Genomic DNA, 26,493 nt, shown 5'->3' on the forward strand with positions numbered 1-26,493 from the left:
GGACTTTGCAACAAGTAACTGGATATCAAGATCTGCAGATATTATTAAAATGTGGGAAGTGGGGACACTATCGCTAACACTGAGAGAGGATGCATTATAAAGGAAAATATTACAAACTTTTGGACTGGATAATTTAAGTGGCAAAAGAAATTTAGTGTGAGGTAATGCACTTTGGGAAGAAAAATAGAAACATAACCTACACCTTAGCAAATGAAAAGACTGAATGGGTTGGAAGGGCATAGGAATCTTGGGATAGAGGTGAGCAAATCATGAAAAGCAGTATCACAAGTCAGCAACAGAATTAGAAGTGCTAACAAAACACTGGGATTTGTTTCTTGCTGTATAGAATTCATAAGTGATGATGTTATGTTACGTTGAACTCATATAGGATCCTGTCCAGGCTGTACTTGAGATACTGTGCACAGTTTGTTATCCATACTGCAAAAGCATTGTAGAAAGTGCTAAAAAGATTTACACAGATGATAGAACTGAAATAATGTTATCAGGACAGATTAAACAAGCTGGGCTTTTAAGAATAGTTTAGACCTAATAAATGCTTTCAAAATTATCAATGTGCTGTACTGGGTAAATGTGGAAAATGCACTCGTGAAAGAATCCAAAGCTAGGGGCCATAAATAATAGTTACGAATAAATTCAATAAGGAAAGATTTTTTTTTACGCAGTGGCTAGAAAGTGGAACTCAGCAAGTTGAGGTTAAGAAGCTGAGATTGTTTCAGAAGGAAAATAGATGAATACATGAAGGGAAAGGAAATAGAAAGTGATGTCAAAAGGATGGAATGGGAAGTCGAAACAGCAGCACAGACTAATTGGGTTGAATGGCCTGATTTTGTGCTGTGCAGTTTTATTTAGATGAAGCCTTATGAAGAAGAACCCACAAATGTTTTAGGTTGGACAGAAAGTCAGTCTGCTTAATTTTTGCATCACTTCTCCCACCAGATATTTTGCAGATTCCAGTAGACTCCAGCTCAATTCCACTGGAATTAATTGCAGGTGCTGATCAGATTCCTTTTGAGCAGTTCATAAGGATAAAAGGCCCTTTTTCCTTTACAATTTCAAGATTTACTTTTTGAGAATACTTATTCCAGTTACTGCTGACAGTTAGTTAATTCCCTCCTGGCTTCCCGTGTGGTATTTGATTGGTAGATTGTTCAAATTCCACTTTCGGTACATATCAGGCAAGTTAACCATTTATAGCCCTGCTGTAGTTTGACTGTTCAACGGTCTCACAATTCATCTAGTCTAATGTGCTTTGCGAAATGTTGGTTTTCATGTGAGTTGCATTTATATTTGACCAACCCATGTTCTAGTACAAACATTATGACGCGATGTCACTCACCTGATAAGTTCGCTCTGGTTCTGTCTTCACAGATGTTGAGTATTTCCAGCATTTTCTGTCTTGACTTCTGATTTCCACCATCCAAAATCCTTGTGTTTTTTTTTAACATTAGGAAGGTGCTTTTGACAAATTGATTCAATCAAATTGTTCATATGGGAAAGGGCTCAAATTGAAGTAGACATGCTCACAGGTGGTGGCCACTAACACCACCCTCTATGTGGCTAAACTTGTTGTCACATTGAATAACTTGGCCTTTAATTCATTCCTTTCCTCCAAATAAAAGGTGTTACAATGGGTACCCACATGGGTCCTAGCTATGCTTGCCTTTGTGTGGGGTATATGGAACAATCCTTGTTTCAATTCTGCTGAGGCCCCCTCCCTAACCTTTTCCTGTACATTGACTGTAATGATGCTGTTTCCTGCTCTCACCCTGAACTGCAAAGTTTCAACAATTTTGTTTTCAATTTCCACCCTTCTCTCACCTTCACTGTCCATCTTTGACTTTTCCTTTCCCTTTGTCAACTTCTTGTTTGTCTCCATTTCTGGGAATAGGCTATCTTGATAAATATTCATTGTAAGCCACTAACTCCCACAACTACCTTGTTCTGTCGAAGGGTCATGAGGACTCGAAACGTCAACTCTTTTCTTCTCCGCCGATGCTGCCAGACCTGCTGAGTTTTTCCAGGTAATTCTGTTTTTGTTTTGGATTTCCAGCATCCGCAGTTTTTTTGTTTTTATCCCACAACTACCTTGACTGCACTAATTCACATCCTACTTCCTGTAAGTACTTTATTCCATTCTCCTAGTTTCTGCATCTTCGTCACAGCTGTTCTGATGATGCAACCTTACACTTCAGCACTTCTTCCTTTTTGCTCAACCAAGGATTACCCTCCCCACCCCCCGGTTGCCAATGCCCTGGACCATGTTAATCCCGTTTCTTGCAAACCTGTTCTCACCCTTTCCCCTCCCTCCCAGAATCATGATAGGGTTCCCCTTGTGTTCACCTTCCACCTATTCAATGGATCATCTATTGCCATTTCCACCACCTCCAGTATAATACCATCATGAACAAATTCTCCACTCCCCTTTTAGCGTTCCGGAGGGACTGTTCTCTCCAAGACACCCGAGTCCAACCCTTAACCACCCCAGTATCCTATCTCTTCCATCTAAGTGCAGTGGACGCAATATCTGCCCTTTTACCTCCTCACTGATCAAAGCCCCAAACACTCCTTCCAGGTTAAGCAGTGATTTACACGCACTTCTTTCAATTTAGTGTATTGCATTCACTCCTCACAACATGGTCTGCTTTCCAGTGGGGAGACCACATACAGACCAGGTGACTGCTTTGTGGAACATCTCCGTTCAACCTGCAAGTGTAACCCTTCCAACCTTGTCATTTTAATTCTTCACCTTCCTCCCCACCCTGACCACTTGTGTGCTAGGCCTATTGCAGTATTCCAATGAAGCTCAATGCAAGCTCGAGGAAGAGCACCTCATTGTTCGGTTGATTTCTTTAAAACCTTCTGGGCTCAATACTGAGTTCGCCAATTTCAAATTGTGTCCTCTGCCTCCATTTTGTTTCCTATTTATTTGCTGGTTTGTTTGGTTTTCTCTCTTGTCTCTCTCTCTTATTTTCTGTTCTTTGCTTTTGAATGGCAGTTGTCTGTGACTCTGCCATTCATACCTTCTCGAGATACATCTTTTGTTTCTTTATTTGTCCCTTTACCACTCCCTTTAGTATTGTGCCACCAACTTTTAATTTACTCTCATGCCTTCCAACCTGTCAAAGACTTTCACTTTTGTTCTTTTGACCACCATCCCCTTCACTTATTGCATCTCCAACTTTTCCCAATTCTGATGAAAAGTCATTGGCATGAAATGTTTGCTCTATTTCTCTTTTTATAGATGCTGCCAGACTAATGAATATTGCCAGCATTTTCTGTTTTGATTTCAGATTTCCAGCATCAGCATTATTTTACTTTTGCACTTATGTTTGCAGGTTAGGAATAAAGAGAGAATTTGCATGGAAAATATTTATTTAAAAAGCATTTGGAACAAAATTAAGAAGGATGAAGTTGAATAAGTTGAGGAAAAGGTTACTTTTATACAATGCCTTTGAGAATCCCAGGCTGTTCCAAAGCACCTCACAGCCAATGAAGTATTTTTGAAATGTCATCACTGTGCTTATGGTGAGAAATATGCAGCCTATTTGAACAGACCAGTTTCTCATAAATAGTATTGACGTAAATCATCGAATAAACTGCATTGTTGATTGAGGGATAAATGTTGGAGAACTCTCCACTTGTTTGAAAAGTGCTGTGGAATATTTTGCTGTCTCTGGGAAGCAACATGAAGTCTTCGTTTAATGTCATATTTGAAAGACAGCGTTTCCCATAGCGAAGTGTTTCATCAGCAAGGCACTGAACTGTCGACGTAGATTATGTTAAATTTAAGTTTTTTGGGGTGGGGCCTGAACCCACAACCTTATGACAGATTAAGAAATATGCTCAAAGTATGTAGATTGGGTTGATCTATCCAAACTGGATCTCTTGTGTACCCAGTAGTTATTCCTAAAAACATATGTTCTTATTCTGAACCATAATTTTATGTAGTAGTAACATTTTCGGAGCCCCAGTGTTATATAATGACCTAGCAGTATTCTGAAATGTACATGTCCCTTATAGGTTTTATAGGGTACTCAATTAATCCCAACATCACTTTTGCATTTCAGACCTGATACTTCCCTCAATTGATATCCGCTACAGTTTTATCATGAATTGAAGTGCACAAAACATGTCTTTCTTGTTAACCATTTTTACAGTTGAGACCTTTTTCTAGGCTATTTCTCATGTTTGCGGCAAAAAGGCAGTTTGCTTACACAGACCCTATAAATCAAAACTCGAGCTTTACTTTTGTGCCTTGTGCAAACTGGCATGTCCAAGTTAAGTAATTAGATTATTGTTAAAGTGTATTAGATGGTTGGAGAATATATACCTCACATAGTCTTCTAACCCTTCCAAAAATGTGAAAATACTCCACTGTCAAACCAATATGTACCTTGTTAAATAACTTATCTTTTTTTTTTAACAAATTACTTTATACAATGTAAGCAATGCAGTAAACCAAAATTAGGAAAAGGTCATAAGTTAACATATCTGCTGTACAATGTTTTCTTGATGAAACAGTTTTTTTTGTCTCAGGTAGTTCTTAGAGCTGTAACGCTGCATGTGGATGATGTAAAATGTGGGTCACCTTTGGGAGTTGGATCTCCTACCAGAACTGAAGCTGAGTTGTGATTTATACTATGGCATGTCTTTTGCTTGACGTAAACAATCAGGCAGCTTTTATTTCTTGTTAAACGATAAAGTCTAGAACCTTGCAACTATATGTCATTTCTCTTAGTCTTAGCATTATGATCATCTATTCCATTGTCTTATAAAGTTGCACATAAACATGAAAAATAAATTATTCCATCAAGTTTGATTTCTGAACAGAGACTTATAAATAACTACAGAAACCAATTTGGTCCTGACATTTCCCATTGAATGAGCTATTGAATTCTGATAATACAGATTTTGCAGCCAATTGAACGTACTGCTACAAGAGGCTAGGGTTGTCTTGGGTATGCAGACGGTTGAAACTTCTCTCAAATCAGATTTTTTCCAAGTATCTGATGACAGCACAAAATAAATTCCAGAAATTGCTCCTTTTTGTCAGCCATAATCCTTAAAATTCAGTAAGTGACTATTTGGTAGAACTAGTCAGAAAAAAATGTACTTTTAATTGCATTTAATTATGTGCTGAAAACACAGCACATAGGAATTTTTTAAAAAGGCATTTTGTTGGAAACATAGGAGATAATGCCCAAGTCAACTCAACTCAGTGTTAAAAATTAACAATTTTAAAAGACTACTGGTATAAAATGTTAATACCTAATACTTTTGCATTGTTTGCAATGTAATATCATACAGAGGAAGAATCTTAAAATTGCAAAACAGGCCTATGCAAACAAACATACTACTACAGTGAACTTGGAAATATTTAATTCAGTTTCACCTCAGTATGAGTGACTCAATGGTTTTTCTATATCTTTACGTTATACTACCAGCATTTCAAAATTAATTATTTACCATAATACTTTGCAAAAACAGACAAAATGTTCACCAAACACGGTGAGAAAATTAATTTCATCACTCTCTCTGGTTTCTTTCTGAAAATTGATCTCTTTAGAATATCAGTTTTATCTATAAATAGTTTTGGAAACTAGACATTGTTATCCATGATTTCTCAAGTACAAAGTTATTACTAAAATACAAGAGATATTTATTTATATCTCAGCCAAACTTGCTAAATAATGTATTGTTTGCTGGCATCGTGCTCCTTGAACATTGTCTTTGCTGAGAACTGCTTTCCTTCCCCCACCCCCCAAAAAGAGTTTTGACAGTCGTTGTCACAGTCACTTAGAGGTTTTGGATCAGTATCTGTAGAGTGCAATGCTCAGTGGCCAGACCAGACTCAGGATACCAATTGCATATGAATTTGGCATCAGGGGTTTTGCAATGTGCAACTTGGATGCAGGTGCAGACCTTTGCTCACTGAAGAGTTTCTTTTACATGATAGATGGGAGCGTTAGCTTTCCACTAATAACAGTACATTTCAAAAATTTCCAGATGGTCACTTTTAAAAGATAGATTCACAGTGACCTGCTATTAAACTGACTTCCAATGTAAATGGATTAATTTATGAAGATTTCCATATAACCCTACTTTTTAAAAATGTATTCCTAATGTGGTGACACACTAGCAGGGCGATATGAGTTGGTAATGATCAGAGACAAGCCAGATGTCTGATCCATTACACAAAGATTTGGAACTTTGGCTTTCTTGTTGACGATTGAACTCCAGAGCTACAGTAATAGTTTAGAGGAAAGCAGTTAGTTTTTGCAGTACACTTAATTTTTCATTCTATTTTCCCTAGGTATATGTGGAATTTGATGACCTAGAATGGGAAAAACGTGAGTGGGTTAAAGTTTATGAAGATTTTCAGATTTTCTTGGTGGAGCACCAGCTGGTCTGGGCTAAGAGAAAGAACCCCAGCCAGACTCAGGGATCAAAGAGTAAGCAGATTCAGTGGCCTGCTTTGGTGAGTAAAAAAATTAAATTAACCTCTACCCAAAGTATTTGTTAATGTTATATCTACTTCATATATAGCTTAAGAAAACGCCTGTGTACATTGGCAATTCAATTTCTCTTACATCTTCCAAGATTTCTTTTGTTTCCCTCTTTCAATGATTTTTAAAGGCTTCATTGCCCTTTGATTTTATTTCTGAATCTTTTGAAATAGTTTGGCTCAGGTTGTTTTGACCTTCATATTCTGTAACCGTATTCTTGATAATTTTCCCTGCCTATAGATCCACATTTCTAAAGGCAATTTTTAACATAACCTTTTGTTTTATCTTTTGGCTTTGCTTCCAAAGTCTTGTTCTTAAGCTGTTCTCAATCCCAGCCAAAGCAGCATAAAGGAAATTGTTTTTTTTTTGTTTTCAAAGTTGCTAGTTTATGGTATGCTAGACTATCCAAGAAGATATGAAGTATTAGCAACTGAAAATACAAAATGAGCACTTGGATACAAAATCTTGGATCTAAAACCTATTTGTTGATTAATGTAATGTTTTCTGTTTTTAAAAAATAACCCAGGTCAAACTCAAATATAAACTAGGTATTTGAGCATTGCGAAATGAACCAAACATTAAAGATAAATTGAATCTTTCCCTTCCTTCACTGAACTAAAACTGCTTCAACTGTTAATTTCACTCATTCGCTTCCTTTTATCTCTAGTCTCCAATATTGTGAGCCAGAAAGCCTGACGTCATTTTCTGTTCACAAAAGGTTATTAATAATTTCTACATCACACAATGGTCTTTCCATGCTATGTGGAAAGTGCTACTTTGAAGCTTATTTCTACTTTATAACTAGCTCCAGAATTATTGTGTATGTGAAAGTAGAATTCTTTGAGGAATAAATGTTGGCTAGGACACTGGGAGAACTCTTGCTACTCTGCAAATCGTGCCATGGAATCTTTTGCGTCTGTTTGAGAAGGAGACAGGCCCTCCGTTTAATATCTCATGTGAAAGATGACACTACGAATATTATCTCAATGCTGCCTAGATTATGTGCATGAGAATTTGGAATAAGGATTGAACCAGCACTTTGTGACTGAGGTGAAAATGCTTGCACTGAGGCAAGCTGACACCTTGACCAAGGAAATGAAGAACATTCATTAAGGTTTGGCTAAGGAATTGCTGGTAGAATCTGAACAGCTTTAAAGCTTTGGATGCTGCTACATGAAACATAACTAGACAACTTGAAAGGGATTCATGCTTTGATTATTATTGCTGAAAAAGAGACATACTGTTGAAACTTTTTATCTTGCACTGCATCAGGACAGATTCTCAAGAATACCAAATCTAAAGGGAAGAACAGTTGATACTGCATAAGAAGGGAGTGCTGATTGGTTGGCAAGTTGACTCTGGTAAAGGCGTTGCCATGGAAAATGTCCCAGGAACAATTAACTGCCAAGCTTTTGTTTAAATTAAATCCAGGGAGGTTGATTCTGGTCAAGGCATTGTCATAGGGAACGAACCAGGAAATGGCTGTGCCCCAAGCTTTTTTTAGTTGAAAAAGTCGCAATGCATGGACATGCTCTTTCTGTTTGCCAAGGACAGGGTTCTGTGTGTGGAAAATATGTAGCTTCGAGCACATGTAAGTGAACCACACTGCAAGCCCAACTTGGTTGTCAGTGTAATTCTTAGCACAATCAGGATTGTTGAGCAAATGCTGTCCAATTGCAGAATCACATTTAATGTTGGACATCAGGTTTTGAATTTTGCAAGCATGGGCTGTTTGGGTACCGCCAGTTCTTTGCCTGTTGTGAACAGCTGAAGAGATGTGTATGATCCACTATCCATTGGGATGAACAGCCTATGTACCTGGTGTCACACCGGCACTGAAAATCATATACAACATTATTTATTTGTGTGATAGGCAGGACATCTTTTTGGTTTGACGGCAGCATCCTGTTAGTGGAGAACACTGCTCGTGTTACAGCTGTATAGTAGCAGCGTGAAATGGCTAGCTTCATCTGTTGTTCAAAGTTTTGAGACACTTACCCTTCTAGGGTAATCTGAGGAAAAATGTCCAGTTTACCACAATAAACTGGGGATCCTACTGCAACATTTTGGATTGGTGTGGCCCAGTCCATAAGATCAGTGCATTTACCAGCATTAGGAGTCAAAATCATTCTTTTTCCTGAGGGCTGTTTTTGAGATTTTGTCAAGGGCTACTTGCTAATTTTCAGGGGTTACCTTTTGGTCTTCAGGGGCTCTTTCTTCATTCTCTCTAACTCCTTTATTGAATGATGCAGTCACGTATAATCTTCTCTATTTGTGTTGTTTTTGTTAAGGTTTCCTCCTTTAGAGAATGTAGTACAGTTACCAAACACTGGAGTAATATATATATATATGTGCGTGCGTGTGCGTATATCCTTGAACTTGGACACTAGAAATAAGATGCTTTTGTTCATTTATTATAAATGGATCTCCCATGCTCTGCTTCCAGCATGAAACCTGTTACCCATTTGCAATTTTACAAATTTGTCAATGCATCACAGAACTAGAACTGAGTCCAATTGTGTCTCCACATTGTTTTGGCGTTGACCTGGAGGGGATCAACCCACAATTGTTAGACTTTATAACAACACCGGGAAACAATAACCAAGATCTTTTAATATATATTTCTGTCTATAATATGTGAGTCTTAAATTATATAGTGAGAAACCAAGAAAGATGAAGCAAGCTACAGTCAGTCAAGGGATGAGGGTGGGAGCATCAAAGGAACTTCAACTGACTGGAATCACTGTCACATAAACTCTCCAGTTGATTATAAATATTTAATTTTTTGCAAGAGAAGGAAAATAACTTCTCATCCTGGAAGTTCAAGTAAGTGGAACAAAATAAGATTGATTTTAAGCTAAGGTGCAGATCAAGTTTCCAATATTATTTAATATATGTATATAAAACAGGGTTCTTGCACCTTTGTAAAAGTAAAATTCCATAACTTTCCCATGTTGAAATTTTCGGTGGATCTCGTGAAAGATTGGAGCAATGTCTCAACTATAGACATGCAGCATTGTTTAATGCTGCTTGTTCTTGTTCTGTCTTGCGTTGCTTACAGTGCTTCAGCTCCGAAGGAAGTGTCCACTTAGTCCTCTGCCTCCACAGCAACAAAATTCTGCAACAGACACCAGAAAGCACACACCTCCTCACATGAGGCAAACAAGAAAGGATGGAATGAAATCTGGCACGTACTATTCTGCCAATTACTGCAGTTGTCCTAGCAGTGTCCAATACAGCCAATTTGGCATATATACTGTCCCTGATTGGCAGCATATTTGGTCAATGACTGCTGTTATTCTGACAGTCTCCAAAACAGCCAGTTAGCAGTGACAGCGGGCAGGATCAGGCAGGAGGAGAACAAAACTTTTACAGGATGGGAACATCACCACCTGGAAGTGCCCCTCCAGGTAACTCTCCATCCTGACTTGGCAATATATCGCCGTTCCTTCACTGTCGCCGATTCAAAATCTTGGAACCCAAAAGCACTATGGGTGTACCTACACCACATGGACTTCAGCAGTTCAAGAAGGCTGCTCACCACCACCATCTCAAGGGCAACTAGGGATGGGCAATAAATGCTGGCCCAGCCAGCGAAACCCACATCCCATGAATGTATATATAAAAAAAGGATTCCAGACATGAGAAGCGAGGCAAAAGATTATGGTGAGGGGCAAGTGGACCATGGAAAAATATTGGAAAAAGCTAGAATTCTGCCAAAAGTCAGAAAAACCTCATTCCTGTCTTAATAAAAATCCATGAGTTGGAAATTGCCATGACTTGTCCATGACCTGAAAAAGTCATTTACAAATTCCATGACTTTTCCAGATTGGTGGATCATTCCACATATGGGGGTAACTTTCCTTTCATTGGTGCCCTCCATGATTGGATTTTCCAGGGCGTTTTGGGGGGATTTGCTTGCTGGCCCCCCCCCCACTGTGTATTTTGAACCCTGACCAGCATTCATTGCATGCAGTGTAGAGCCCTCTTACTGTCTCTCTACTGGGGACGTGTAAATAAAGTTGTTCAATAATGTCTGCTTGCACTTGAGCAAGTGTTAGGTTTATTTAGTTCAATACGCAAAAGCCAGGTCGGCCGAGATCAGTAAATTGAGGACCATACAATAACAGACTGGATTGGTGTGGCCCAATTCACATGGTTGGTGCATTTACCAGGAGCAGGTGTATCAAATCAGAATGTTAGCAAAAGGTGATTAACAGTTTCAAAAAATATGACTGCCCCAAAAATGGTTGATTTCTGAAAAGCAACCCCGAGTACAGTTGTTAAGAGACCTGAAAGTAAATAGGTAGACTGGAAGTGTGGCAGGATATGTTTGTCTTGGGCTGAATGAGACAGATCACAAGCTAAATGCTCCTTTGACTCCTTAGCTGAACTCCCGACATGTTATGCCATCCTTCACAAAGACCACCCTGTCAATGATGTGTTAATTATTTTAAGATATGCAGCTGAAGGGCTTTGTTTAATTGAATACTATGAGCAATTATAAAGGGAGACTGCTGGGACACTGCTTAGGAGATAGGAGGCAGACATATGTAATGCTACATTCTGTAAATAAACAATCAAGAAAAAGATTTGCGTCCAGTTCATGATCTGGCTTGGAATCCATTCATCATACCTATTTCTACCTTGGTGACATCACTCAACTCTGCTCCTGTCTTGAAAGATTGTATACATTTTAAATAAGAGAATAAAAATTGTTGCAGCAACTTCAGTATAACTTTACAGGGCCCAGTGCCTTTCATTGGGAATCAATGCCCTGATGCATTGTACTAATTTGCTATTGGCATGACGAGCTTATCCGTATGCTGCTGCAGCCCTCATGCATGCCTTTTCTAACCTGTAGACCCGAATATTCCAATGCTTTGCCGCCTAACCTTCCAACCCTCCCTCCATAAAGTACCCCTGTACAAAACATTGCCAATATGCTTTCCTGCTCACCTGATACCCCTTTCCTCCTGACCTACACTGGCTGTGTAGTCAGCCAGTGTCTCAAAATTAATATTCTCATGCCTGTGTTTGAAAAGCTTAATTTCTCACTTTTCCCAATGTTTGTGACCTTCTCTCTGACCAGCTCCATTCCCTACCACTCCTCGGTCCTCTGACTCTAGCCTTTTGTGCATCCCTCCTCCTTACATGCCTTCATTGGCAGCTATGCCATCAGCTGTCCAGGTGTCACATCCCTGCCTAAACTCTTCAACCCCTTTCCCCTCTTTTTAAGGTCCTCCTTATAACCCACCTTTTTAACCAAGGTTTCAGCCATCCCTCTTGGTAGCTCCTTCTTTGGCTTGGCATGAATTTCTGCTTGATTCTGACTCTGAAGGGTCTTCAGATGCTTTTCTATTCTTAAGGAACAATAAAAGTGCTATGCATTCTATGTTCACAAGACTAAATTGGCTTACTATTGCATATGTCCCTTCCCAAGAAGCTCTTGAGGGTCTCAAGGATAGTGAGGAAGGGGCCTGAATGGATTGAGGTTAAAATGTTGTAATTATTTAGTTCACTTTCTTGTAGTTTTGGAAACGATAACTGAGTGAATATCATTGAAATAAAATCTGAGAAATAGACACTAATAGTCCATCCTCAACATGACTTTGCATTTCAAGCATTCTCTTTTTAAAATATTAAAATAAAAGGTTAGAAATTACTATCAGTCACATTATTGGACAAATGCTTAACACAATAGTTTGTATTCCTCTACCTACTTTTTTATGGTGATGTTAAATCCTTTGAAATAGCTGCTGCCGCCAAGCAGAGGAATATTATAATTTCACTGAATATATCTAAGTCTGAGACACAGATTTTTGGTGTCTCAGGAAATTATGGGATATGATCTGGGGAGCAGGCAGGAAAGTAGAGGTGAAGTCCAGGATCAGCCATGATTGTATTGAATAGCAGAACAGGCTCGAAGGGCTACATGGTCTGCTGCTGCTCCTTTTCTTAGGTTCTTATGTTCTAGCCTTTTTTGACACTGTAAAAATAAAAATGTGTGCTTGTTGCAAGAATTGAAAAAAAAGTGTAGTTTGATACATTGCACTCATGGTTGAACTACCTCGTGGTCTCCATTCTGGAGGTTGCAGATGGTGGATTATCTCCTCTTGGAGATTTTGGTGTTAAATCATGCATATTCACAAAGTAACTCAGCTTGTGACCTCCACGTTTCATCAGAACCAAATTGATTACGTTGAAGTGAAGTGCTATTTGTATATTTGTATGCTCTTGTGCTACTTACAGCTTTGTTTGTATCCTTCATTCTCTGAATAAATTGTTGAAGTTAAAAGGGCTACCACAACCATGAATAACTGCATCCACCATGTGTCTGATTGCTGAATTGGATAGTGATTCCCTATATCCCAGCTGCAATCTCAAAGGGACTGAAGAAATGGCTTAGGCAGCCTGATGCAGCTCTTCAGTTATACGAGCATACATATTAGAAGTAGGAGTAGGCCCTTCGCACCTATGAGTCTGCTCTTCCATTCAATAAGATCATGGCTGATCTGATTGTGGCCATAACTCCATATTCTGCCTACCCCCGATAACTGTTGACCCGCTTGTTAGTCAAGAATCTATCTACTTCTACACTAAAAATATTCGATGACCCTGCCTCCACTGCTTTCTGGGTAAAAGAGTTCCAAAGACTTGTGCCCCTGAGACAGAGAATTTCTTCTCATCTCTGCCTTAAATGGGAGACCCCTTATTTTTAAAACTAGTGTCTCCTAGTTCTAGACCCTGCCATAAGGGGAAATGTGCTTTCAGCATCCACCCTGTCAAGTCCCCTGAGGACATTATATGCTTCAATATGATCACCTCATTCTTCTGAACTCCAGTGGATACAGGCCCGGAAGCCTGTCCAACCTTTCCTCATAAAATAACCCCTATCCTAGGTGTCAGTCGAGTGAACCTTCTTTGAACGCATTTATATTCCTCTTTAAATAAGGAGACCAAAACTCTACACAGTACTCGAGATGTGATCTCACCAACTGCTGCTGTTTTGCTGTAATACAACTTGTGTGGAGGTGATTACATAAAAATTTTGAGGAGACAAAACCTCGCATGAGCTCGTGTTAAAGGATCAGTGTCATCAGAGTTGGTGAAGTATGTCCATTATTTTTATATTGGCAAGGGTAAAATAAAAGTTCTTTTAATAAAATGAAATCTGATGTATTGACATTCTGATGTTTTGCAGTCTGATGCAAGGTCATCGACCTGAAACGTTAACTCTGCTTCTGTCTGCACAGATGCTGTCAGACGCCAGCATTTTCTGTTTTTATTTTTGTTAACGTTTAATAATAACTTTCCATGAACCTGACACACAATTTGTAACCCAAGTTGCACAGTCAGAGAGTCTTGATCTGAAGGTTGTGAGTACTCCGAAGGGCTCATGTCAATTATGTTGATTTTCTAACAAGGGTTTCCGTTTAACTTTGGCCAGTGCAGCATTACCAGTTATTGTGTGTATCAGGTCACATTTTGGTTTCACTTCTCACAAGAATGGACCTTGATGGGATGTGCAAGAGAAATATCTGGTGAAGTTGCGAAATTATTACACAATTGGTTTATCTAATTCCTTGTATTCTCTTATGAATGCTGATTCTGATGTGGATGGTGCATGTGCTCTCTCCTCTTATCGCAAAACATTAAGAAACCTCCAAAATAAAGACACAAACAAATTGAAACCAGCTATCCAGTTGCATACAATTAATGGACACTGAAGAACAAACTGCCCCACTGGTTTGTTTTACAGTTCACAGTAGCACACCGTAATAAAATCCATAATAGGAGAGTCTAGGAAATTGTTTAAAACTCATTGCTTCAGCCCTCGTCTTCATTCTATTGCCAAGTGCTGAAGTTCTTTATGTACAGTAAAACCTGCACAAAAGGACACGCCAAGAAAAAGAACATGTGCATAAACTGGAAATTTATTGATAATCCCAAGTAAAATATCATGTGCCTCTTGAAGCACAGACAAATATTACAAACAAGGAAAGCCTTCAAATCACAAAGTCAATTCACAACTGAAAAAACAGGGCACATAAGTAAGTGTGAGGCAATAATGGGTGTAAACAACAGCTTTTGTATCATGGAAGTCTTTTTATCTAACGTGCAAAGCAGTAGAGAAACCCCACTGAATGCTTATGCAACTGTATCCCAGGAATAGAGGGTTTTCTTTGCCAGTATGTATGCTTCCCATGCTACAAAAGACAGGAATTGCACTGTGCAATATGAAATGCGGCTTGGGTTCCAGCGGTGGCCTCTAGATTATTTGCAGGGTGATCAGAGGTTACATTTCTCCCTGCATTGTTATCAATCTAGCTAGAGGTAAGGAATGAAAAAGGTGCAATAACATTTATCGGTGTAGTATATAGACCACCAACCAATGGAGGGGATGTAGAGAAACAAGTTTGTGAGGACATTACAGAGAGGTGCAAGAATTATAAATTGATTATAATGGGGAGCTTCAATTTCCCAAATATAGATTGGGATAGGAATAGTGTAAAGGGACAAGAGGGACATGGGTTCCTGGAATGCGTTCAAGATAATTTTCTGCAGCAGTATATGTTTCCGGTCCAACGAGAGGGCAGGCACTGTTGGACCTGGTTTTGGGGGATGAGTTGGCCCAAGTGGATCAAATATCTGTGGGACAGCATTTAGGGAGCAGTGACCATTGTATCATAAGATTTAGGTTGGCCACGGAAAAGGACAAGGAACAATCTGGATTGGGGGAAAGCCACCTTCGATGGGATGAGAATGCATCTGAGTTGAGTGAGTTGGAATCAAATGTTGGCAGAAAATATGGTGGCTGATCAATGGATTACCTTTAAAGATCAAGTATTGCAGACAATATCAAAGTAAATTCCCTTGAAGGGGAAAGGTAGTACAAATAAACCCAGACTGCCCTGGATGACGAGAGATGGAGCTAAAGATGAAAAGGATGAAATGCGCATATGACAGATGTGAGGTAAAAAATACAATGGAGAATCAGGCTGAATATAGAAGGATCAGAGGGGAAGTGAAGAAACTAATATAAGTAAGGACAGAGCATAAAAAGAGTTTGGCTGCTAACATAAAAGGGAATCACAAGGTCTTTGATAAACAAAAATAAAAGGGTGGTAAAAGAAAGAGTGGGGCCGATTATGGATAAAAAAGGGGACTTGCACGTGGAGGCAGGAGAAATAGCAGAAGTATTAAATGAGTACATCTGCCTTTACAAAGGAAAAAGATGCTACCCAGGCTGAGATGAGAGGCAGTAACTGGTACACTTGAAGAAATTACAAATGAGAAGAAGGTGTTGGAAAGGCTATCTTTAATTAAAATAGATAAGGTACCAGGACCGGATGAGATGCATCCAAGGGTACTGAGGGAAGTGAGAGTGGAAATTGCAGAGGCATGCGTGATAATTTTCCAGTCTTCTTTAGGCACGGGGAGGTGCCAGAAGACTGGAGAATTGTGAATGTTACACCCTTGTTCAAAAAGGGATGCAAGGATAAAGCCGGCAACTACAGACCAGTCAGTTTGACCTCAGTGGTAGGGAAACTTATGGAAACTAAAGTTTGGGACAAAATCAGTAATCACTTCAAGTGCTGGATAACTAAAGAAAGCCAGCATGGATTCATTAAGGGAAAATCATGTTTAACTAACTTGCTGGAGTTTTTTGAGGAGGTAACAAAGAAGGTTGATAAGGGAAATGCTGTTGATGTGGTGAATATGGATTTTCAAAAGGCATTTGATACAGTGCCACACAAAAGACTTGTGAGCAAAGTTCTAGCTCAGGGAATAAAAGGGAGGGTCGGCATTTGCCTGAGTGACAGGAAACAAAGAGTAGTGGTTAATGGATGTTTTTCAGATTGGAGGAAGGTTTGTAGTAGAATTTCCCAGGGGTCAGAGTTGGGACCTTTGCTCTTCCAGATCGATATTGATGACCTAGACCATGGTGTTCAGGGCATGATTTCAAAATTTGCACCTGATATGAAGATTGGAAACGTTGTCAGCTGTGATGAGGATAGTCTTGAACTTCAAAAGGACATAGACACATTGGTGGACGGGGCAAACAAGTGGCAGATGAACTAAACAAAAATAAAAATACCTGGAAAAACTCAGCAGGTCTGACGGCATCTGCGGAGAGGAACACAGTTAACATGTTGAGTCTTTGTAACTCTTCAACAGAACTAAGGAAAAATAGAAGAGAGGTGAAATATAAGCTGGTTTAAGGGGGGATGGGTCAAGTAGAGCTGGATAGAGGGCCAGTGATAGGTGGAGATAACCAAAAGATATCATAGACAAAAGGACAAAGAGGTGTTGAAGGTGGTGATATTATCTAAGGAGTGTGCTAATAGGTGACATTAAAGGTGGAAAGCAGGACGAACAAGGTACAGATAGCCCTAGTAAGGGTGGGGTGGGGGGAAGGGATTGAAATAGGCTAAAAGGTAGAGATAAAACAATGGATGGAAATACATTTAAAAATAATGGAAATAGGTGGGAAAAGAAAAATCTATATAAATTATTGGAAAAAATGGGGATCAGAAAGGGGGTGGGGATGGAGGAGAGAGTTCATGACCTAAAATTGTTGAACTCAGTATTCAATCCGGAAGGCTATAAAGTGCCTAGTCAGAAGATGAGGTGCTGTTCCTCCAGTTTGCGTTGAGCTTCACTGGAACATTGCAGCAGGCCAAGGTCGGACATGTGGGCATGAGAGCAGGGTGGAGTGTTGAAATGGCAAGTGACAGGGAGGTCTGGGTCATGCTTGCTGTTCTGCAAAGCGGTTACCCAGTCTGCGTTTGGTCTCTCCAATGTAGAGGAAACCACATTGGGAGCAGCAAATGCAGTAGGCTAAATTAAGGGAAGTGCAAGTGAAATGCTGCTTCACTTGAAAGGAGTGTTTAGGCCCTTGGACGTTGAGGAGAGGGGAAGTAAAGGGGCAGGTGTTACACCTTCTGCGGTTGCATGGGAAGGTGCCGTGGGAGGGGGTTGAGGTGTAGGGGGTGATGGAGGAGTGGACCAGGGCGTCCCGGAGGGAACGATCCCTGCGGAATGCCGCTGGTGGGGGGGTGAAGGGAAGATGTGTTTGGTGGTGGCATCATGCTGGAGTTGGCGGAAATGGCGGATGATGATCCTTTGAATGCAGAGGCTGGTGGGGTGATAAGTGAGGACAAGGGGGACCCTATCATGGTTCTAGGAGGGAGATGAAGGTTATAAGGGCGTATGAGTGGGAGATGGGCTGGACACGGTTGAGGGCCCTGTCAACCATTGTGGGTGGAAAACCTCGGTTAAGGAAGAAGGAAGACATGTCAAAGGAACTGCTCTTGAAAGTGGCATCATCAGAACAAATGCGATGGAGGCGAAGGAACTGTGAGAATGGGATGGAGTCCTTACAGGAAGCGGGGTGTGAGGAGCTGTAGTTGAGGTAGCTGTGGGAGTCGGTAGGCTTGTAATAAATATTGGTGGACAGTCTATCACCAGAAATTGTGACAGAGAGGTCAAGGAAGGGAAGGGAAGTGTCAGAGATGGACCATGTGAAAATGATGGAGGGGTGGAAATTGGAAGCAAAATTAATAAATTTTTCCAGGTCCAAATGAGAGCATGAAACAGCACTGAAGCAATCATCGATGTACTGGAGAAAGAGTTGTGGGAGGGGGCCGGAGTAGGACTGGAACAAGGAATGTTCCACATACCCCATAAAGAGACAGGCATAACTGGGGCCCATGCCTTTTATTTGGAGGAAGTGAGAGGAGTTAAAGGAGAAATTGTTCAGTGAGAGAACAAGTTCAGCCAGATAGAGGAGAGTAGTGGTGGATGGGGATTGTTCGGGCCTCTCTTCGAGGAAGAAGCGCAGAGCCCTCAGACCATCCCGGTGGGGGATGGAGGTGTAGAGGGATTGGATGTCCATGGTGAAGAGGAGGAGGTTGGGGCCAAGGAACTAGAAATTGTTGATATGATGTAGGGTGTCAGAGGAATCACGGATGTAGGTGGGAAGGGACTGGACAAGGGGAGAGAGAATGGAGTCAAGATAGCAAGAAATGAGTTCCGTGGAGCAGGAACAGGCTGACATGATTGGTCTGCTGGGACAGTCCTGTTTGTGGATAGATGAAGTTCAATGCTGAGAAGTATGAGCTGTTTCATTTTGGCAGGAAGAATATGGAGAGGCAGTATAGAATAAAGGAAGAGCCCCTAAAGGAGGTACAGGATCAAAGGGGCATCTGTGTATATGTACATACGTCATTGAAGATAGCAGGGAATATTGAGAGAATTAATAAAGCATATAGTATCTTGGGCTTTATTGATAGAGGCAGAGTACAAGAGTAAGCAGGTCATGTTGAACTTGTATAAGACACCAGTTAGGCCTCATCTGGAGTACTAAATTAAGTCCTGGGTGCCATACTTGAGGAATGATGTAAAGGTATTGGAAAAACTACAGATTAGATTCACCAAAATGATTCCAGGGACAAAGAACTGTAACAATGAGGATAGATTGGAGAGGTTGGGACTGTTTTTTTTTGGAGAAAAGAAAGCTAATAGGAGACTTGATAGAGGTATTCAAGATTCTGAGCGGTATGGGCAGCCTAAATAGTGAGAAACTGTTCCCACTCAAAGAAGCAGTCCATGTCTAAATGCAGCAGGACCTGGACAACATCCAGGCTTGGGCTGACAAGTGGCAAGTAATTTTCATGCCACACAAGCACCAGGCGACGACCATCTCCAACAAGAGAGAATCTAACCATTGCCCATAGACATTCAATGACGTTACCATCACTCAATTCCCCAGTATCAACATCCTGGGGATTACCATTGACCAGAAACTGACCTGGACGAGCCATATAAATATTGTGGCTGCAAGAGCAGGTCAGAGATTAGGAATCCTGTGGTGAGTAACTCACCTCCTGATTCCCCAAAACCCTGTCCACAATCTATGAGGCACAAATCAAAAGTGTGATGGAATACTCTCTCCTTGCCTGGGTGAGTGCAACTTCAGTAACACTCAAGAAGCTTGACACCATCCAGGACAAAGCAGCCCGCTTGATTGGCACCCCATCCACAAACATTCATTTCCTCCACCACTGATGAGCAGTAGCAGCAGTGTGTACCATCTACATGATGCACTGCAAAAATTCACGAAGGCTCCTTAGCACCTTCCAAACCCACGACCACTACCATCTAGAAGGACAAGGGCAACAGATACATGGGAACAGCATCAACTGCAAGTTCCCCTCCAAGCCATTCACCATCCTGACTTGGAACTATATCGCTGTTCCTTCAGTGTCACTGAGTCAAAATCCTGGAAATCCCTCTCTAACAGCACTGTGGGTGTACCTACACCACGTGGACTGCAGCAGTTCAAGAAGGCAGCTCACCACTGCCACCTCAAGAACAATTAGGAATGGGTGATAAATGCTGGTTTAGCCAACAAAGCCTACATCCCTTGAATGAATTAAAACAAAGCATCAAGAACCAGAGGGCACAGATTCAAAATAATTGGCAAAAGGAGTAAAAGTGAAGTGAAGAAAAAAATTTTCACCCAGAAGGTGGTTGGTATTTGGGATGACTTCTGGAATTTCTTTCACCCAGAGAGTGGTGGAGAAAGATTTGACTGAGGTATTCAAAATGGAATTAGATTGCTATCTGAAAAGAGAGAATGTGCAATGTTAGGAAGATAAGGTAGGGGAGTGGGACCAGGTAGAATACTCTTTCAGAGAGCCAGTGCTGACTCACTCGAACTGGCTCCAGTACTGGCTTTCAGGAGGGTGTCTGATGGAAGGGAGGCCAAGCAGTTGAGGAGGAGGCTCTGACATTGAAGGGGTTTCACAATTGGGCCTTGCGGGAAGACGTGGGGAATTGGGCCTTGGGGAATGAAGAAGCAAGGAAAATAAGGACACTAGGAGCCGGGAGATGGAGGTCAAGTAAGGGATGGTAAAGCAGGGCACTCTTGCTACTCCTGTCTCTGCAGGCAACAACAACATAGAACACAGGCAGCAGTGAGAGAGGAGCAGCCATTAGTGAAAGATCAATGGGGAAGGAAGGAGGAACATTCTTAAAGCGAAGGCTATTGACTGTGGGATCCTTCACTGTATGTTTATAAATTAACATGGTATTAATTGCAAAGCAGAGAAGCGCAGGTGCAAATTGTGAAAGCGAGCATGCAGGAGGACAACTCTGGCCTGACTGAACAACAGTCATGAGCCACCATGAGCCAAGCACTCAAAAGCCAAACCAAAGTCACATGAGAGGCGAGAGGGAGCACGATAAAGTAATACTGCAATTGAAGGATCACATCCCACTCTCACCAATATTGTTTACAATCCCAGCCCATCCAGCCCTTCAAACATTTGCAGCTGCAGCACAAAAGGGGAACATGTCCTAGACCAGTCTGCAGGACATTAATCCCTCCCACTAAAATGATTGGGAACTCCCAGGTATCATGGTTCTTTTAGACTCTGGTCCTACTTTCTAACAGACATGATTGCCAACCTTCAATCCCAGTGAAAAATCTGTTGCTCTAAAACATGAATAACAATACAACTGAGACCACAGGGGAAATTTAAATTTCGGGTTGTAAATCAAATGATTGATTGGATTATGATGGTTAAAATATTATAAACGAACTTGATTTTTTTTAATGTGGAATTTTTTTATCATAATGGAGAAACTTGGCATTCCACAAATAAAAAATAAAATAGCTTTTCAGGTCCTTTGAGTATGTCCATTGTAACTATGAACTCTGTGTCATTTAAAAACTCACTTGCACCTCATTCAACAAGGTGCAGTTTTTTCCCCCAACAGTTTTCAGAAGGAAACATTAGGATTTTTGTCAATTCGCTGATTGCTTAGTGATTGTCCTCTGGGAAACACCACATCCTTTGGACGAGCACAGAACTACTGAGAGCAACTTCTGGATCTCTTAGCTGCACATGTGCGGATTCACGGAGTTTCTGTCAGTTTCCGTGGAGTAATTATGGTGAAGGCTGATAGTTTCACCGTATTACAGCATTCGGGCCAACGGTTCATGTGTTCTTTGGCTTTATGTGTGAGTCATCTGCCCAGGACAGTTGGTCAGATTTGAACATGTGTTTTGTAAGATTGGCTAAATATTTTTAAACTGGACTTTTGTACTCCTGGATGTTGAGCATAAACTTTGAGTTTTATTTGTTGCATGTTTTCCTATGGTTGGTTACCTCTTTCTGGAGAGTGGATTGTATGAAATGCATAATTAAAGTGCAGTCACTCTTCAATGATCAGTTTTCTACCTTGGAATTATGCAGTTTTAAGTGTTACTGATATTGAAAGTTCAGTGAATAAGGACTCTCCCAATGACATAGCAAGCTTATCTAGTGAGTTGCTCAGCCATACTGGCTTAGAATCCCAGGGTTAGCTAGCCCCTGTTGATTTAATTGAGGTCTGACAATTAGACTCTGCTCTTGGATTAAGAAGGGGAAAATTGCCCAGGTTTTGAGCATCCAATTGTATAGATATTAATGGTGAGATACAGTATTGCTGAAGATCTGTTTCCAGATCCTGATGAGGCCATTCATGCACATGGCATGCTCAAGCTGGAGATGGGACACATGGAAATTAGATCATGGAAATCATTTAGATTCTGATGAGAAAGTTGCTTGAGACATTAGGATATTATTATGCAGCAGTTCAGAAGGTGGCTTATCATCACCTTCTCTTGAGCAGTAAGGGATAGTAGATAAATGCTGGCATTGTCAGTGATGCACACGCAAATGAAAATACATTATTACTGTCATTTCTTGCATTTCCACATGTTTATTGATTATATTGTTATAGTTGGTGCAGACTGTTTTCACATAGCATTAGCACCAAAGGCTGCGTCATGAGTATTTGTATAAATTGAAATCAGCTTCCAGAACGAAAGAATACACTTCAGACCCACAAAAAAAGCCAGTGAATCAATTAACTAAATTGAGGCTTGCCTTTCACAACCTAAACTTCCTAAAGCACTTCACAACCATTTAAGTATTTTGTAAGCTATTAAGTATTTTAAGTATGTTGTAACAAAAAGGTAATGGGATGAAACGAAACTCATCACCTTTGCAAACACACTCCTGATTTTATTTCACACTGTTGGAAATTTCACAGTATGCCGACAGTAAAGGAGCATCCAAACCATGTCAATTCATGTGTTCACACCAAGAAACATTCCCTTGACGTTCTTATGGCCATGCGAGGAGGGATAAAAATGACTCACTATTATACCACTCCAAGTCTGACCATAACAGGGTTTTTTGTGAATTTAGTGAGGATATGCTTTGCCAATATTGTCAGAGTCCCACTATGTATGTTTTCCAATCAAAGAATCAGCCAGACAGGTTTTCTGGGTTTAGAAAGAACAATGTAAATTTATTGACCCTACTTTCCAAATTTAAAAAAAATCTAGGTAAATCACAGGTCACACACATTCCCTGGCTGCCACATACACTAGTACAGATAGTAGAGTAAGAGGGTAGGCTTAAAGATGTTTTACAGTTGGTGGAGAAGACAAACAATCCAAGAAATATACAGTTAACTGTCCTTTGGCTGGTCTCGATGTAGTGTTCCACATTGCATTCATTTTATTCAGCTATCTTCCTGGGTGTAGTCATATGGAGCAGATTTCCACATTTTATTCCCAAAAGATTTCTGTTCACGCTAGCTTTCCCTTCTCAGGATGGTTACTTTGCAAATCTGGGTGCAGTACTGTAAAGAGAGCAAAACAGTTTCCTTGCAGCGTTTCATTACAGCACTCTGATCTCTCCTTGTGATCTTATCTCTCTGGCTTGATAAACAGTTCTTTGAAGCCATGCTGGCTGTATATTGCAGAGGAATTTAACTACCACGTCTGCTATGGTCATTGTTTTGTAAAACAGGTAATTGCATTCTGATGTCTCATCTCGAAACTTTAGAAGAATTTTAAGGTCATGTCAAAACCACCAGGAGATGGGTCTTTTGCACTCCTCAGGAGGCTTTTGGGTGTGTATTCTCTTTTCATCCCATTTGGATGGAATGAAGGTTGTATATTCTGGCTGGCTTGCCTTAATAGAATTACAGTTTATTGCTTTTTGTAAATCTAGCCAGAAAAAAAATTTAAAAAGTATCTTTACTGACATTGAGGATTTTTTTTTTAAAGTAACAGCAGATAATCATGAAGAAAGAAGTGAAAGGGTTCACAGGATATTTAGTAGTCTGACAGGCTACAACATGAACCCTCACCTATGTCCGTAATCATCTTTTATACTGCTGTATGATGTGAAGCTCCAACAACCCACACCTAGATGAGGATATTTAGTGGGTGTTGACCAGAATTCAAAGCCAGACCTCCATTGTCCAGGATTTGCCAGGACAGTTTTGAGTGAGTCAAAAAGTGTCTTAGATTCATTTATAGCACAGAAGGAGGCCCATTTGGCCCATTGACTCTGCTGGCTCTCCATGAAACAATCCAGTCAGTCCTTTGCCTCTGCTCTGCTCTATCTTTATAGCCCTGCAAATTTCTTTCTTTCAAGTGCTCACCCAATTTCCTTTTGAAATCGGTCTTCATCTTTGCTTCCACCACTCTTGTGGGCAGCAAGTTCCAGGTCATTACCACTAGTTACATTAGAAGCTCTTGCTCACATTCCTTTTCTCTCTCTTGCCCAAAACCTAAAATCTGTGTCCTCTGGCCCTTGTACCACCAGCTAATGGAAGCAAGTATTCCTTGTCTACTTTATACAAATCTGTCAGTACCCCTGTATCAAATCTCCCCTCAATCTCTTTGTTCCAAGGAGAGCAATCCCAGCTTCTCCAACATAAACCTGCAGCTAAAACCCCTGTCCCCGAAGCCATTTTGGTAAATCTCCTTGCACATTCTCAAGGACCCTCTCATTCTTCCTGAAGTGCGTTGACCAGAACTGGATGCAATGCTCTAGTTGCGGCCTAACCAGAGCTTTATGAAGGTTTAGTGGGGTTTAAACCCTGCACCTTTGAATCAGAGGCAGGGATGGTACTACAAAACCAGATTTCTCACCATGAAAAAAGTTAATCATTGCTTTTAATTTGATTAATTACTTTCAGACCAACACACCCCAACTGTCACTCATTGAAACTATCAGCTCATCTTAAAACTCCTCTGCCTGAAGCTTGTTTGCAACCAAAGTCAGTTCTGTTGAAGGGTCATGATGACTCAAAACGTCAACTCTTTTCTTCTCCGCTGATGCTGCCAGACCTGCTGAGTTTTTCCAGGTAATTCTGTTTTTGTTTTGAGAAGAAAATAATGCTCGGTTCGGACAGGCTATGGTCCAGCTGACCAATTGATTACCCCAGTAAATCTGGTTCTTGCAGCCTTCAACTGAATTTGATTTGATTGGTTCTGACAGACTCTGTTCCCACCCACCAGCAAGAGTGATGTGATTGGTTGATGTTGATAGCTTCCAATACCATTGTGTGTGGAGGTGGGGGTGGGAGATGGCCAGTATGTATGAATTTTGCAGCTTTTAAAAAAAAATCTGAAGCTTCTAGCCCTTTACCCAGAAACTGTAATATTTGTCATTCTTAACCCAAGTCAGTAAACCTAAAACACTGAGGCACTATCAAAATGTTTGTTAGAGATTTAATTCTGTATGTAATATATGGCTCATCATAGAAATAATTGGATTTTATTGGGTGATTTATTCTCCCTGAAAGTGTTTTTAACATTTTAAATACCAGTTATCCACCTGTGGTGTCAGGATTGCATTGTGCTTTACACATTTCTGATAGTTTCCCATGGTGAAAGTACAACTCTTTTGAATACTAATTTTCCACTGCAGTGAATGTCTGTGGTTAATCATTTACTGAAGTAAAGAGATTGACCTTAGCTAACCTTAGATTGTACGTGATTCATTTTGGCAGAGAGCTTTCTTCTCCAACAAAGGCTGCTGTGATCAGTCATTGCCTGGATATCCTGTGAGGCTATGGTATTCAATGTTCTTGGCTTGTAAGTTTAAAAACAAACTCATGTTTAGTTAAATATGTCTTGCGCTATTCGTTACAGAGCACTGACTTAATATGGAAAAGGAAAGGATGTATTTGTGTCGTAAATATATCTAATAATTATAATAGTTGGATAGTCATAAGTGTTTAATTGAAGATCAGAATCTTTCTTACAATTTTAACCTAAGTTTTCATCAAACAATATTTTATATTAACTGGCTCTTATGAACAGCAGCATGGTGGGATATTGCATTTTGGAAAGGCCATTTCTTTTTGAGATGGAATATCTGCCATCTGGGTGCTCTCGGCCAACTATGAATATTAGGGTGAACATATTTCGAAGACAAAGCAACTACTAACAAGTTCTGATTTTTTTTTGTCATCAGTGATCAGGTTCTGGCAATCTGATCGTCAATCCATTTGTAGCTAGTTTATAATCTTAGTGAAGTGAATGGAACTCCTTCATCAACTAAACCCATACCTACTTTATTCAAAATGTACTTCTGGAACAACCACAGATTAATGTATGGCCAGTGTGCTGGTAATTTAAGTTCATATAACCGGAAATACACAAACCAGTATTCATTAAACTTTGCTTTCTTTTTCATGTTTCACTTTCCTTTTGTACTTATAAACCGGTACTTCTCCAAATTATTAGAGTTTTCTGACAGTCACAATGCATAAAATAAATATCAATAGACATATATGTAAAACATTATTGCATACAACATGCACCTGCTAACCCACAACATCTCTTACTGCATCATTTACATCAAATTTTTTGCAATCGTAATTGCCTAAGCCAATGTTTATAATAGGAAAACCTGCTCTGAACATGCAAATGTTTGATAATGGGAAGAGCATGTCTAGTCACTTTGCTGTCAAAGTTGGTTGATGGACATATTAAATCAAATTAATCAACACGTTGTTTGCAAAAATATTTTTTAACTCTGTACAATGTTCAAAATCAGGCTCTAAACAAAACAAAAAGGTTATTTCACAAAATGATTAA

General features: G+C 40.1%; 1 protein-coding gene across 2 annotated transcripts in view; it reads left to right on the plus strand.

Moving 5' to 3' along the window:
• Positions 1–26,493, plus strand: part of jmjd1cb (jumonji domain containing 1Cb) — a 304,442-nt gene that overhangs the window by 123,722 nt on the left and 154,227 nt on the right. For both annotated transcript variants that reach the window (XM_041210479.1, XM_041210481.1), the window contains exon 2: positions 6,335–6,499. In XM_041210479.1, coding sequence (XP_041066413.1) covers positions 6,335–6,499 — 165 coding nt within the window. The remainder of the gene's footprint in view (positions 1–6,334; positions 6,500–26,493) is intronic.

The sequence above is a fragment of the Carcharodon carcharias genome, chromosome 17, assembly GCF_017639515.1.
Source record: "Carcharodon carcharias isolate sCarCar2 chromosome 17, sCarCar2.pri, whole genome shotgun sequence".
Taxonomy (NCBI): Eukaryota; Metazoa; Chordata; class Chondrichthyes; order Lamniformes; family Lamnidae; genus Carcharodon; species Carcharodon carcharias.